This window comes from Malus sylvestris, chromosome 16 (genome assembly GCF_916048215.2).
Source record: "Malus sylvestris chromosome 16, drMalSylv7.2, whole genome shotgun sequence".
NCBI lineage: Eukaryota > Viridiplantae > Streptophyta > Magnoliopsida > Rosales > Rosaceae > Malus > Malus sylvestris.
Window position 1 is genome coordinate 14097103 of NC_062275.1, and position 16215 is coordinate 14113317.

At 35.3% G+C, this 16215-nt stretch overlaps 1 protein-coding gene across 18 annotated transcripts; it reads right to left on the minus strand.

The window, feature by feature from the left end:
- Nucleotides 1-4964: 4964 nt before the first annotated feature.
- LOC126608488 (uncharacterized) lies at nucleotides 4965-11779 on the minus strand. Of its 18 annotated transcripts, none has more exons than XM_050276411.1 (14): nucleotides 11440-11779; nucleotides 11113-11149; nucleotides 10929-11024; nucleotides 10524-10610; nucleotides 10128-10174; nucleotides 8932-8989; nucleotides 8390-8503; nucleotides 7963-8088; nucleotides 7389-7491; nucleotides 6680-6768; nucleotides 6111-6215; nucleotides 5773-5894; nucleotides 5413-5626; nucleotides 4965-5275 (listed from the first exon to the last, which is right to left on the minus strand). In XM_050276411.1, exons 3-14 carry the CDS (start codon nucleotides 11020-11022, stop codon nucleotides 5223-5225), a joined length of 1212 nt encoding a protein of 403 aa, XP_050132368.1. In that variant the 5' UTR covers nucleotides 11023-11024; nucleotides 11113-11149; nucleotides 11440-11779; the 3' UTR covers nucleotides 4965-5222. The 18 variants fall into 18 exon arrangements, with proteins under 18 accessions (XP_050132368.1, XP_050132373.1, XP_050132365.1 ...); XM_050276416.1 differs by having other exon boundaries at nucleotides 10524-10607; nucleotides 11436-11779; XM_050276408.1 differs by having other exon boundaries at nucleotides 11436-11779.
- Between the last annotated feature and the right edge of the window lie 4436 nt (nucleotides 11780-16215).

Here is a 16215-nt window from a genome sequence, read left to right on the forward strand (position 1 = left end):
TGGGTAAAGAGAGTAAGTTGAGTGTAGAAAGATGTTAGATGGGTTCAAATAAAATTTCTCATTAGAATTTTAAGATAGTTTATTAAAATCCATATAAATCCGGATGTATTCAATTAGGATTTTAAAGAAGTTTATAACATTCTTGGTGTATTCAATTAGAAATTGATTTTAAAGAATTTGAGAAAGTTGAAGAATTAGAGGAAATTGGAGAGATTTCGTAGTGTATTTTAAGCATCCACAAATCTCACCTCTCCCCATAAGATTTTGAGGGAATTGAATCAAAATTTATATGAAATCTCTACAAATCAATTAAACTCCATAAAAATCTATGAATTTATAAATCTATTAAAATCTCTCAAATTCTTAATTGAATATACCCCTAAGTTAAAATGTTCATAGAATTAAATTAGGATATTCTATATATATATATATATTAAAGTACTTTATGGAAAACAAATTATTCTTAAAATTTATTTTTTAATAATTTCGAACTCAAAGTTAATCCAAAACTGTTAAAAAAGAATTTTTTTTTTCTAGATTAAAACCTAAATCTTTTGAATTTAAAAATCTTAAGTTCCAATCCAGAGTTGAAAATTGTGAAAAGAGGATTTGGTCAGCCTTTTTTCCATATTTTCCATAAATATATTATTATACATCTAGAATTTTCAACTGTGAAATTATTTTATAGTGTACACGTGGCGAAGTGGGATGATTGATGTGTGCGATGTGGAGATTTATTTAATAATGTGAACGCAAATCTTAAATTTGGAGCGCTATCCACAACCATGGGGCGTTGAAAAAAAAACACCTCAAAATGGGTGAAGGCGAATGTCAACCAAAACATCATCCAAGCCAAAAATAATTTTCTCTTAATATAATATGCAGCTTGTTGTAATCTTTATTAGATTAGAAATGCGATTGTATAAATTTTAATATATTTAGAATATTTATTGGGATTCTAGCATGTATCTTAGACTAATACTATATTATTAAAGTTGTAATCCTATTAGGTAAGGAATTTACCTTCCATATTATTATAAATAAAGAGATTGCCCAGGTTAGTGATCCTCTTCCTAAAAGTTGGGTACGCCCATCATTTCGTACAATCAAAGTGAATGTTAATGGAGCTTGGTTCAAGGCGTTGGGTCGTGGTGGATATGGATAGGTGGCAAGAGATTATGCGGGTATCTTTTAAGGGGCAGGCAACAGTGGAGACCTGCCATATGAATTTAGTTTAATGGTGGAGGCTGAAGCGGTACAAGCGGCAGTGTTGACTTGTATTGAAAAGGGCTTTGAGTCGGTTCAGATAGAGTCGGACTCCAAATGTCTAGTGGATATGCTTGACGGGAAAACTCAACTTGATGTTGTGATTGAAGGCATCCTTTTTGATGTTCAATGGTTGAAACAACAATTGAGGTCAATAGAAGTTATCTTTGCTCATCCTGTTTGCAACAAGACAGCGCATCCAGTGGCTTCTTTTGTTACGCGAGAAGGGGGCTTTCATAATTGGGATGGTCTTGAGCCAGAATCGCTATTTAATATTTTGGCTTCGGATGTAAACATTTACATTTGAATATAATAAAATTTCTTTCTTTTGGAAAAAAAAAATTACTATAAATAAAGACACGGCGTGGCATAACACACACCTCACAATTGCCTATCTCTCTCATCTCTCTATGTTGCACCTCTCTCTCACTATCCTTTATATTGTTCAGTAAATTAGACTTACAACACATCTCTCAATTTCCTTTTCTTTTATTTTAGAAATCTTGAAGAAAAAAAAAATACAAACCCTAAAATATAAAAAGTAAGTTTTAGTGTACCCAACATGATATAATTTTATTCTATTTTATTATTAAAATCATACTATTAACTATAAAATACTGTTGTCACCTAGTTGTACAGTCAATGATATTCATCTTTTTTATTTGTAAGTGAGAGGTTTTGAATTTGATTCTCGCCAAGCGAATTTGAATCTCATATTATTGTTTCGCCCATTATGAGGCTTAGCCTACTAGATAATATCGCTAGTTCAAATAAAAAAAAAACTATAAAATACTGTTTACGCATTTTAGTTGGAATACCAAATTGCCACTTAGTACTACGATCTAATGGTATTCTTCCTCACTTATAAGTGAGAGATTTTAAGTTCGAATCTCGTCAACGACGAATTTGAATCACATTATTGCTAGCTCAGTATGAGACTTAGGACACTCCCTCCCTTTTAGTGTAGATAATATTGCTTATTTAAAAAAAAAAAAATTGGAATACCAAGTGATAGTTCTACACTTGCACTGATAGTTCTACACTTGCACTGAAAGTTCAATACAATTTAGCCAAACTAATTAACCAACTTTTTTTTTTTGCCACTCAATATTACGGTATGTGGTATTTCTCCTTATTTGGAAGTGAGAGGTCTTAGGTTCGAATTTCATGGATGGCGAATTCAATACCAAATTAGGCTGGCCATCGTGTGACTTTGCCGAACTCCCATTCCTCTTAGTGTAAAAATATCGATGTACTTAAAAAAAAAAAAGTTAACCAACTTTTTTTTGGTCAATAAACTAATTAACCAAATTAAGTTCAATCTAATCTAATCTAATTGAATTCAGTTCACCTTTTTATTGTTTTTCTAAAAAGGAATCAGCTAGTGACCTTGCTATGACAGTCTATCATTTTAGAGGTTGAGACGACTCACAGAGGCATTTTATGCTCCTCTGACACCAAGAATCGATCCAAAACGTGGAGTGTGGAATGTTAATGTAGAATATCTTCTCCCGAAAGACCTTTCTAAGCAAGGCAAAGCCTAACCGCCACCTGAAAATGCAACGCAAGAAGTCAGATGGACGACCTCAGAAATACAAATTCATACTATATACATCTTGTTAAAGCTTGTTTAAGGTCCTTGAAAGTGGACCTCGTAAGTTCAGTTCAGATGAGGAAGTCTTAGGTAAAGTTGTCGTAGGGGGGACCAACGCACAAAATACATTGATAATCCGTCTAAACCGATGGGCGGAGATGACACAAAGTTTGCCGGCTAATCAGTGGGTGGAATCTTAATTTGTATTAGACTAATCCGCAAATTAGCCTTCCCTTCCTCTTTATTATACACACACAAACTTTTGTTTTAACGTAAAAGTAAACTAGTGTCCAAATTTTACGTACTCTACGAGCATGACAGCCTTATTTTTGTTTTTCATATTGCTTAGTACCCAAGTGATGATTCTGACGGGATTCTCTAACCTTATTTCATATTTTATCTGTTTTTTTATTACGTTTTTCTAATCGACTTAATTATTTCTAATCTAAATTCACAATTCTATAAGTTTTTTGTGTTTTAAACTCGACATTCCAACCCACGAGAACAACTTACATAGAACTAGTTCACCATCTACGTGCCATCCGGTCCAATAATGCATTGCGCATGAAAAAATTTATGCATAGCGATGCATTATTAAACTGAAATGCTACGAGACAGTGAACTAGTTATATATAAGTCTACCAGACAAGACTTGAACGGCAAGCAAAGTTTGTAAAGATAAGGGGACAAAACCAAAAGGAAACATATGAGAAGAAAACATGTGTACATGAAGACACTTGAATTGAGAGGAACACTTTGTTTGTCGGTTGTTATATTTCAATTATCTGTCTCTCCCTTTGTCTAATCAGAAACCACCAGACAAACAAACTGGCAAATGCTAATACTTCGAGATATATATGAGGTCCTCTTGCGGGAGGAGCCAAACCTGATGTGTTGAGGATCGAATTTGACCTCTCTCCCATACGAGGATCTAGGATTTACACAAAGGTTTGTGTGGGCCTCTGGTTTGAGAGTATCATATTAGAGAGAGAGAGAGGTTTTATGTTGGAATATCGTCTTCTTATCTGCAAATCACAGTTGTTTGTAAAATCAGATCATTCCAATCACAGAAATGAGAGATTCGGACGCATTACACGTCAAACTGTGACTTGTCCGCAACAACATACGAGGAGACAAGAATTTTACTAGTGCTAGCCCACAGGATGGATGGATACTACCCCAAAAACCACCCACTCTTGATTTATTTGCTCTCAAAAAAGTATGAGCCCACATGCCAATTGGTAGGATGAGGAAAGTGACACTCCCCAACTTTTTAAATGGGGGCACTATTGCAAAAAAGAGGATGCCAGCCTTATCAATCACACGACCACCATGATTTCTCAAAGCATATTCCTACACCTACACCTACGTCAGCCTTAAATCATCTTTTAATCACTTGGAAGAGAATTTAAGGAATTCTTACTGACACTCCCGAAAAATTTATTCAGCACTTCCTCAGATACGCACTTTCTCTTTCGTGTTTTTCCGAACGAGAAATACAGAATGAGTTTTTTAGAACGACAATAATTGCTCTCGAAATTCGTACAGATAAAGACGTTGATTAAAAAATTCTTGTTTGGATAAACAAACGAAAGCATCAAACTAAAGAGACCCAAGACATAATTAACATTTATAGGTGTTTCTTTTATCATGAGATCTAGACATGCTTTGGGAACAAGAGCCCATCACGCACTTAAGAAGTAAGAACAAGGACATAATTTAGCATTACTTTTAACTGGCTTGCCGTTTATATCTAAGGATCAAAATATCTAGGATATAATTAATTAAAAAATCTTACCACAATAACAAGAGGCTGTCCAAGTCTGTTGCGGTCACGCGCAAGTCTTGTCTTGCGCTGGCTGCTGTTTTCACACATGAGGCCTGTGCTTCTTTCATTGCATAAATGATAAATGTTGATGGAAACTTACCAGGGCCCCGCCAACTGAGAGCTCCCGCTTAATTTCGTAATCGAACTGGAGCAACATGTTTCCGTCACCACCAAACTTTCGATAGCCACAGCATAGGAAAAAAAGGATGACATGAAACTTTTCTCCATGTACAGAAGAATTATAGTGAATGGAAGGCGACTTCAACGAAACTAATGTAACAGAAAGAATATTGCATCAATTAAAAGGCCACAAATAGTCATATTTAAAAATTCGAGAGTAGCATTTCTTCGGACAGAAACTTGGGACAGCAAGCGATATACAAACATTGCTCAGTCATTGATTCTTATGTAGAGGCCTCGAATGAACGTTTTACTGATGAGTATAGTCAATTTCGGAAAAGAAACCTATGTCCTAACCTCAAGTATTAGGTTCAATTTGAACCTTAACCGAGGCAAAAATTCCTACCAGGACTCCTATATTACGTGAACGCTGCCAGTTTTCTGTTGCATGATCCCCAGTGATTGTCCTACAAAACCAATGAAATTGTCTGGGTGAACGATTTATTTACCATTGTGGAAGTACTTACAGAACAAACAAGTATGATCAAATCTAATGTACACTTCTAATGAAATACTACACATCGTACAAAGGATTCAAGAATACCTGAGTTACGCGCAAAAGAATAAGGTTTCGAAAGAATTTTGCTTCTAGTTAAACGAACACTGGCCACCTCAGGCCTTGGAACATTATCCACGGGTAACTGATTCGAGAAGTCACTGTCAGGCTGGCAACCTACCAAGTTCCCCAAGCAAACTTCTGAATTTTGTGCGAGAATTTGATCAGGTTTCCTTAAAGAAGGCAAATGCTGTGAGTCTCTCTGTTTTACAATTAAGTAATTATATCTCAGATTAGCTGTTTGTCACTAAAACGTTTGATGGAAAAAGGAGAGGGAGACAATCTTGTTTTGATGCAATCCAAAATGTTGTCCGATACTCATTTAACATCTTCATACTAGTGACTCACCATGTCACTACAAAGCTCCTCAGTCGATGCCATTGCCTCATGATAAAGATGACTAAGATCTGACCGGAGCCGATTGCATCTTTGAGAGTAATATACTTTAGTAGCAAGGGGAAGAGGACAATCTGATTAATACAAAACTTTTTGTCAAATACTGTGAACAGAGAGCACGTACGGTAGATTATTGGGAAAGAATGATCATCAGGATAAACTTTCCCAAGAAGTCAATTGAAGTTCAAAAAGTACATATGATGATTCATCTTTAAGATTCAAGACCTTATTGTTAATCTTTGCATGCTAAAGTAAAAGAATTGAGCAAACCGACACTATTATTAGCATACCTTTAATTGGCAGGCAGCATTCAAGGGCTTGCCCGGACTTCTTATACTTAAGAGCAGGATAAGGTATTTCACTTGCAGGAATGGCTCCTTTTGGAGAATCCCTATCTGCACACATGCACGAAATACATACCTTGACGTGAATACACCATAAATTTAGAAGCAACTAGAGAATCAATAAAGTTTTAGTTACGTTAGAGGTGATAGTTACCATATTTATGCATATTTGAAATAATGAAACAATGAAATCCATTTGTAGTTTCTTCCCAATTTCAGTTCTTCGTTTCCTCTAGGGTGTGGGGTGGAAATCTAAAAGTTCTCTGAATTAATGCGTAATGAGAATCAAACATCAAAATCAACCATATCCAACTTCTCATACTATGAAAATGGTGGTGATATACTCATGCCCAAGTAATGAGGGTAGCTATAGATGAAAAGTTCTCTATATTTTAACATTAGGGAGTATTTAAAATACAAAATAAAGTGATTGGATATTCAATACTCGACAAGCAACATGTGAGTGTATAAGATGATGATTTAATATAAAACTTCCAAAAATTAAAGATCCTCACAAGGACATGCATCCTGAGTACTTGCAAGTTTTGATACAGCAGATGCTGTTCCTATATCATCTGATAGTGGCAGCTGCTGACCTGCTACCCTACAAGCGGGGAAAAAGGCATTTGCATCATTTAATGGAAATGAAAGACAAATATCCAACACCATTTAAAGGCTTCTTCTACATCAATACAAAAACAAAACAAAAAATAGAGCGACTGAACATTTCCAACAAGCCATTGCGTTTGACTTGTATACAGGATGCAAGAATGAATCCCACTTTTGTAACATTGCATCACCCTACCCACAATGGGTAGGCAGCTAATAAACAAAAATAAAAATATAAAAATTTTGCGATAAGGCATCAATAAAAGTAGAAAGAAGAAGTCAAAAGAAGTGCCCATGGTCTAGACATTCTTTCTGACCCCACTACAGGGTAAATGTCTAAAGCCACTAAGAGTCCATTTCTCTAAATTGCTCATTAAACACAATGCACAAGTACTCAAAATCCTTAAAAGAGGAAAATGAAAATTGACAGTCCAGTATTCGGCTGTGCATAAGATCAGAGGAAAGGGGGGGGCGAAAGAAACTGACTAAAGGGAAACAGCTAGAGCAGTTGTGTGCATTATATGTTTGAAGTTGAAATAGACTTTTAAAGTACTTAAGATATGTATATAATCACAATGCAAAGATAATTAATGGTCACAAGAATAACAATCGTACATTTTAAATCGTTTCGTTGGTGGAAGTATCACAGATGTTGAGCCATTGGTATTTCCTGGACTAACTCCGGAACCATCCATCATGATTGTCACATCTGCATAAGCTGAATTCACTATATGAAATGATACATATATGAACAAATCCTTATGCAGAATAGCTGTATAATAATTTATTTGATTGCTTTATTTGGGAGCTCATTTTTGCTCTTTGAAAAAGTCAAGCACTCCTCTCTAGTGGAAAATAAAGGAGGGAGGAGTGCACTTGCGCAAATCAACTTAAGAAGGCCATTGTGACATTGCTAGATGATATTAAGAATAGAACTAAACTCTAGGGAGAATCTTATATTTAAAAAAAATCTGCAATATGCCAATACTTCATATACCAGGCCCTAAGTTACAGCCTGATTAATTTGTTCAGGAACATGATTTAAATGGAAAATTGCACCCTAATGGTGAAAAAAAGTAACATGTCGGGCAAGGAAAGAAAAAAAGGTGATAAAAACAAAACAGAGATTTAAAATTAGGAAAGTCAAGATATCAAATTGAAGACAATATTAAGCACAAATAACAGTTACTTTTTGCCTCCATAAAAGAGCCAGGATTCATTCCCATTTTCCCATCCAACTGGAATCGTGACACAGTGATATCATCTGCATCTATAGATTCAGATCGTTCTAGCTCTCCAACTAAAGTGGACTGGTCTAGAAAAGGTTAAGAATCATCAAATTGTCACACCATTTGGTAACATTATCCACTGAATCAGAAAAAAAAAAAAAAAAAAAAAAAAGAGCACCAAGATGCTACTTGAAAAAAAAAAAAAAAACTCAGAAAATGGTGTTTATATCAATAACTACTATTAAATCTTCCATAACACTAAACTTTACTCCATTTTGTTTCAAATAGAAATGAATAAGAGAAACGGGATGAGGCATCAGTACGAAATGTAAGAAAGAACAAGGAAAACACTAAACTTTACTATTGAAATAAATAAAAAAAGGATACCAGAATGAGCAATTGACAACTTTTTCCTCTCCTTCTTCGGAGGCTTCCTTTGCCCCATACTTCCATCAAGCTCCAAAGTAGTTTCCTGCATAGAATTTAAGGACCTACAAAGTTCTGAAAATTCCAGGCCATCCAGCACACTTAAAGAGTTAGGAAGGAACCAATCAGCAAACACTACTTGCAGTCCAATAAACATGGATAAGGTATCTACCACATTGAGAGATCCTAGATTGGAACATGAATTGGGCTATGCATGCAACACATTTTTCTCCATCGAGCATGCAACACACCACATACAAACATTTGAGCAATAAATATTATGAAGAGAACTAATTCACATCCAAAGGTTTCCACTGGGTGCTAGCATCGAGTATTTTCTTACATGGTAGCATGCTTCAAATTGTAAAGCGCAAGAATACTGGGCTGACACACATACACACACAAGAAAGGGAAAACAAACATGTGTGTCTACATATGAAAGGCCTAAGGAACACAGAGAAAACTATTTTGAAGGAAATAGCAGAAAAAAAAGACCTCCAAACCTGCATGAGCCACATACTGACTGGCCTTGACTGGTTTTTTACAAGCATTGCAACACACCTTCACAGTATGTTAAATAATCAAATTAAATAGAGGTTATGCATAGAGATATAACCACACAAACACATCAGATATAAACAACGACACGGATCAGTCAGGTACCTTTTTTATTTTTTACTTAAAGATTTAAAGCAGATCAGCTATATAAAAAGTAATATTCTTCATATCTAACACACTCCATGCAGTAAAGGCAACTTGTGTTGTGCATAATCAAAATATCATGATGTTAATTTTTTGGAGATTACAGAAGCAGAGGGCTTATTGCTGCAACAAACACTCTCACAGGCTAAAGTAGTCACTAGTCAAGTGATGATATCTTGTTTGACCTACATAAATCTAAACCTGAGAGAAATGTATTAATTTCTCAGTCCAGTAAAGGACAGTGGATGGTAGTCCTCTCCCATCCACAAGACCTCAAACCAAGGTAAAGGCCAGATTCAACCCCTGGTCCCTGGATATAAACCCCAAGGAACTTTACCTACTTTTCTGCTAACCACAAAATCATAGTCCATATCAATTACACCCCTGGTCCCTGGATATAAACCCCAAGGAACTTTACCTACTTTTCTGCTAACCACAAAATCATAGTCCATATCAATTACTGTATGCAAGAAGTCATAAGGTTCCTACAGCAATCGCACAGAAAACTATCTATAGTTCCACTCAGCCTCTCACTGCACCATAATTCATACCAACACATTTGTAACCAATATTTTTGGTCTGAGACAGACCACAGTATTGCTGAACATCACATTGATCCACTGTACTCAATTTGACTGTTGATGACTTCGCAATCATTTAATTTCTTCAATGTGTTACTGCAACTATCCACTACTTGAAGTTTATTCGCCCCCATAAAATAAATTCATGCTCATTTATTAGCAAAAGAAGTCACTAGAGACTTAGAAATGGCTAAGGTCTCCTTTATTTCCAGTTAAGGAAGTTATGACCACTATTGTATTAGTACTACAAGCACAAAGGTAGTAAATATGAAGTTTCTAATGTTTAGGATGGAAGAAATAAAGAATTTGCCAGCTTGAACAGTGTTATATACCTACATGATAATGTACAAGTTATTTCTTTGCAAAAGTGTAAATACTCAGCATACATGGGCAAATCGATGTAATCTAAACCTTACCAAATGTAAAGGATCATCCATCGGCTTCAAACCAAACACATGCATATCTGCAGACCCAGATGGAAATCATCAAACAAAATTATCGAACTACAAACTAAAGGCTTGCATGAAACTATAAAATGTTACAATACAGAATTGAACCAAGAGCTGTGATACATATGCATCTAGAAAACCAAATTTTTAGAAACAAAATGAAAACACTTAAAGGTGCATATTAATCTGCCAAATTTGATAAAAATGTTCTTAATCATGTTTATAAATATATAGTATTATAATGTCGAATAAAAGATGTTCCTAGTCGAAACCACCATCACCAGATTATCATTAACCCCGTGACCATAGAACAAATACACTTCTTTATTAAAAAGGTGCGTCTGAATTAAATAAAGAAATCACCTTCTTCGTCAAGCAAATTAGCTTCATTTGCCTCACTTAATTCTCTGCAAATTATTTGAGCGGCAAACTTCTGATGGCCAACATCTTCTGTACAGAGGATACAGGGAATAAGGTTAATGACAAACCAAAACGGGGCAATTGAGTGCTGCTTAAAAGAAAAAATAATTAGTTCCACTAAGCATTGGTAGACCATAAGTGAGGCAGAGTGTAGAAAGCCCACAAAATGCACAAAAACATACAACCCCAAAGTCATATTGTACCATGCAAGTGGTCCTCAACCATAGTGGTGGAGGAGGGTGTTGCCCTTGCACCATGGCGTGCGTTCGAACCCCATCAGCTCTCTAATCTAACAAATCTATCGTTTGACAAAACAAAAAAAACAAAAAATAAAAAATCATATTGTACCTGTTATGCTTTGTGAGACAGTCCCGCCTGCCAGAAGCCTTGCCATGACGGCCATCCTCCCACTTTCAAGTGAACATACCATCGAGACTCGCATACCTGTATGTAACAATACGCTCTACTAACTTCCACTGTCCCAAAAAGAGTCCATGTAAAACCGTACGAACACTATCCAGCCTTGCATTACCACAGTAAAACCGAAAATCACTACGCGGATTGTGAGCCTGCGAGTAAAAATAAATTCATACAGCAACACATTTCAAAATGCACGGGCAATTCACAATGACAAGCACGAAAGAGTCCATCTTTATTTGCAATTCAAACGCATAAATAACCGCTACTCTAAACCCAAATTTAGCAAAGAAAAACTAAAAAAATCGAATTCATCAATGTGCAAACCACAATCCAAAACCCTACCAAAACCTTCAACCTAGAGAGCAATTCGCATAAATGCTTAATCAACCACTTGAAACAATCGAAATAAAAATTCAAGCAGCAGGTGAACCTCACCTACACCACAGTCCGTACAAGCAGCCTTCCTCCGAGTCCCAACAAAACGCCTCGCAATTACCAAAAATGACACCGAATCGGAGAATCCCAACCGGCAGCAATCGAAAGTTCCGGCGAGCTCGGAGCAAGCAATGGTCGCAGTGGCGGAAAGAGAATGCGCGAACGTGCGTGGCAATGGCGGAAGCGGAAACCCTAGAACGGAGAGGGAGAGAGAATCCTACTTTTCTCTTTCGTTTATTTATTTTTTTTTGGAGTGAGATTTGAAACTGGAAAACGATAATTTGAGTGCTCGTGGGTTTTCTGCTGCTCCGACTCCGAGAGGGAGAAGAGAAGAGGAAAAGAGGGAGACGGTTGAGGGGTTTTTGTCTTTTTATTCAATTTGTTTGCCTGCGCCAACTGCCAACACGTGCCCACGGGCCCCACTTGATTTGTAGATAACGTTTTAAGTGTAGTAGTGAATCATATCTATGCATTTTAGTACGAGTTCGATCCTCATTGATCCTCTTACTCCTAATTGTGTTTAAAATTTATTCGATACGGTCGATATTTTCATGAAAATATAAATAAAAAAATATGAAAATTAGGGGTTAAGTCTAAACTTCACCTCATATCGAAGAAACTAATTTTAGACTAAAATCAACATATACCGTCGATTTTGCTGACACATTTTTTAAATATTTGAGCAACTTTTATATTTCGTTAAAACCAATATTTGACAATTCATAAGGTTTCATTATAAATTTTCATTATTTTCATCAAAAGTAATCAATATCGATACTTGATATATCTATTGATATTTTCACAAATTTGCATATCAATATTTCCACCGATACCAATATTTTAAACATTGCTCCTAACAACTAACATTTTAACTTGTTTGTTAAAAAAACTTTTATTTAATTTAAACTTTAAGAAAAATGGGATACCGCAAAGTGATAAAAAAGAGAGGGCGAAAATGTCTTTATATTTTATACAATGATATATTTACACTAAAGGGGTAGAGAAATAATTTGATTGCGAACTCGGCATTTATGAGATTTAAACCTAAAACATTTCACTAACAAGTGAAAATAAATACAATTAAATCATAGTACTAAATATCGAAAACGAAATGTCTTCTTATTAAACATTTTTGTCTCGTATTGTTATAGACACTATAACCGTAACTCATTGAAAGGATTAAAACTATGGACCTATTCTAAAATCCTAGCCCATCACCCAGTCTTCTTCGCCACTTAGCTAAAATCCCAAGAGCTTATGCAAGACATCTTCTTGAGTTCAAATTTTGTGCATACAATTTGTCGTATTGTTGAAATGAAATGCAAAATCTCGAGTCCAACCAACAATTTGATTTCATTTAGCAAAAACACATAAGTGAAATTTTAGTTGTACACGTAGAAAGTGAAGATTGAATGTCGTTAGAGATATATCATCGGTGATAACACATAACTTTGTATATCATTACACTCGGCTAATACCATTTTTTATCACCTTCATTTCTCTTGGGTTGAAGACAAAATTGAGTTGATTGGAATTTGGAGATGGTGGTAAACCAACCCAACAAGCATCCGTACAGGTTTGGCCATGGAGCTATTGGATCCAAGCCCACTGACTATATAGCCCAGCCCAACCTTGAGAACCCCCTCAAGAACCCACAACAACCTTCTGGGCTGGTTAAGCCCATGTTGAATTTGATCTTCGTGATGTTCGTCTTAGGGCCATTATAACAAGATCTAGCTTTTCGGCAATCTTATTAGTGTAATATTACCATATATTTATGTTGTCTTTAAAATGGTTGAAGGTGTTTTGGTGAAAATATTTTTGGAACTAATTCTTAGCAAAAATACAAATAAATCTTGAAAAAACACGCTTTTGGAACCCAAAAACATTTTCTTTAAAAGCGTTTTCAATCATTTTAACAGCACATCCAAACAAGTTCCATGTTTATGGCATTATTATTCTCACTCTTGATTTTTCGTTTGATTTTAGCATGGTATGTGAGCTGCAGTGGCGTAGCCAAGATTTTCAAATAATAGGGTCATAATATCAACCAAAAAGCTTCATTGGGCCATGTCGTCGAGCACCTAGTAGGCACCTGCCAATTTTTGTCAACATTTGTCGAAAGTTTATGCCAATATATGTTGACAACTACTATTACTTGAAGAGGCTTGTCGATGGTTGATGTAGGACACTGTGGAGTAATGTTGAAAACTGTCAAGCCTTTTCAACCAAAGTATTTCATACAAAAAGAGAGAAAATGAAAACAAATATAACATAAGAAAATAGAAGAAGTATGAAGATGAGGTTGTAATTTAGTTTCCCTTAGCTGTTTATAAATGTCAATACAATATACAAACAAATATATATGGGGTTTTTAAAGTTATTGAGATCAAAGACAACTAATGACCTAATGTTGACTTCGTCACTGGTGAGCGGTATAGAATAATAAAATAATGTATATAGTTGGTCGTGTGTTTCTAATCTCGTGTATCATGTATGTTTATACTGTTATTCTGATTGAGCAATCCACATGATTGACTACCACTAACATGCTAGATTCAAGTGAAATTGTATTTTATTATACGATAAAAGACTTTTACTTTCTCGATGTCAGATTACACTCTCACCGTGCATATACTTCTTACGTAGGATTTTAAATTTGAAATCATGCACGAAAAGTGCAGAGAACTTTTAATCTCACGCCAACCAGGAAAAAAATTAGGAGTGTTTGAAAGAGAAGATCAACACAATAATCATGATTAAGCACACATCCATGCGAGAGGCTAATTGGGAAACAGAATCAGTGAGATGGGTTTTGGGGTTTATATGAGTTGCGCAACTCATGCAAACAATGGGTTTTGGGGTTTATATGAGTTGCTCAACTCATGCAAACAATGGGTCTTTGCACAATGAATAATATTAGGGAGATCAAAATTTTAAACCAAATTTATAAAAATATTGTGTCACCAATATAAAATAAGCACGTTAATCAACGCTTAAGTAATAATCTAATCATCCACAACTATATAATTTGGTTTTGAAAATTTAGTCTCCTTTAAGATTATCCATGCATGATACATCTAACACATGGTCTATTAGCAAAGAAAGACTTAAGGCTGGTTTGGTATTGCTATGCTTTGAAAAAAAACTGCTTCTGCTGTGCTGTGAGAATAAGCTCATTTTTGTTGCTTCACTCAGTTTTTTTTCACTCAAAATTATGAAAATAAGTTGTTTTTAAGTGTTTATCAAACACCTTTTTGAGCTCATCTATTTTTGATACCCACTTTTTATAATGGCATTGTTATAGTGGCATCAATGGCGTCATGAGATATTAATATAAAGTTATGTGTACATCTCTTTTGCTTTGTATTAGTGGTTCAAGATACGCTTAAGTCATTCTCCCTATAGCCTTCGTAAAAAAAATTCTCCAATCAATTTTCCTTTACGTGATCTTTAACCTTTATATGATGATATAAATTCACTATCAGTCTATTTTTAGCTACGTCCCTGAAATTTAATTTTGATCTCACCTTGTTCCCTGTAACTCAAAAATTACCACTCTACTTTCTGAAACTCAAAATTCATTTCACTTCGACTTGTGGGCTCAACATTCAACAATCATAAAATATTAAATTTAAAAGAAGAAATTAAGATTGAAATTTTTTTTGGGTTGCTTTGCTTGAGCTGCGGAGATGAAAAAAAAAATTTAATTAGCCTGGTGCACTTAAATCAAACCCACATAACGAAATTAACAAAATTAAGGCATTGTGGAGCGGGTTTTTAGTTTTATATAGTAAAATGATAACTTTTGAGTTTCAGTAGACAAAATACGATCAAAATCGAGTTCCAATGGCAAAATAGAGCATATTTTGAGTTTCAAAAAGTAAAGTGACAACTTTTAAGTTATAGTGAACAAAATAAGACTAATACCAAATTCAAAAAATGTAGTTAAAAATAAGCCTTTCACTATATTATAACACGCCATGTTATAGTGTGCTCGTCCAAAAATTTCTCCATCAAACAATGAACGTGTGTACGTAAGTAACCACGTGGCAATAGAATGGTGATGATTGTGGACCATGCGATTGACTGATCTAATATAATGATGTTGATTCTTCTTCCACTACTCGATCGGTTCCTGTACCTGCATTGTATTGATCGATCTTTAAAGGTGCCGGCATTAAGCTAGCAGCTATCATGGCTTTGCACCCACAAATGGTGCATCGTCAAGCAGCAAGCACCACAAATTGCTTAATGTTGCTCTTTCCTTTTGTACTACATATAGATTACCATCATCCGTACAACTTAATTAAGCACAATTTTCACTTGAGAAATGTTAAGGAGGTTTTTTTTTTAAAGTGAAAATATTTGTCACCTCATGTTTTTTTAGCAATGTTTTATAATGTTGGCACGAAATTTAAGACATCCCTCAAAGACTTGCATCGTCTTCTCCAACATGGGCCGAGCGGCGGTGGGTGGGGGAGTAAGAAACTTAAAAGAGGATGCTCTTCCTTTTGGTCCTTTCTGTTGTATCTGCATTTCCACTGAGTCAATTTGATCTCAGTGGTCTTGTGAGTGGTTGAAAAAGGGGAATAGGGTATTTCCATCGCGAATGAGGTTAGTCAGGTCAGGAAATACAACCCGATCAAATGAGGGTGGAAAGACAACCAAAAGTACGGATAAGTTAAACTATGAGGTGGTAGAAAGTTCATGAAGAGTTTTACTTTGAGAAAGTTTCATTCACATTTCTCTTTTTCACTTTAGGGTTGATCCATTCATC

Coding starts and splice junctions, on each gene's coding strand:
- LOC126608488 (XM_050276414.1), bottom strand. CDS start 11,022: ATGCGAGTCTCGATGGTATGTTCACTTGAAAGTGGGAGGATGGCCGTC. Junction 8,089..8,389: donor GTTGTCAATTGCTCATTCTG/GTATCCTTTTTT, acceptor AACCTTTTCTAG/ACCAGTCCACTTTAGTTGGA. Junction 5,627..5,772: donor AGGAGCTTTGTAGTGACATG/GTGAGTCACTAG, acceptor ATTGTAAAACAG/AGAGACTCACAGCATTTGCC.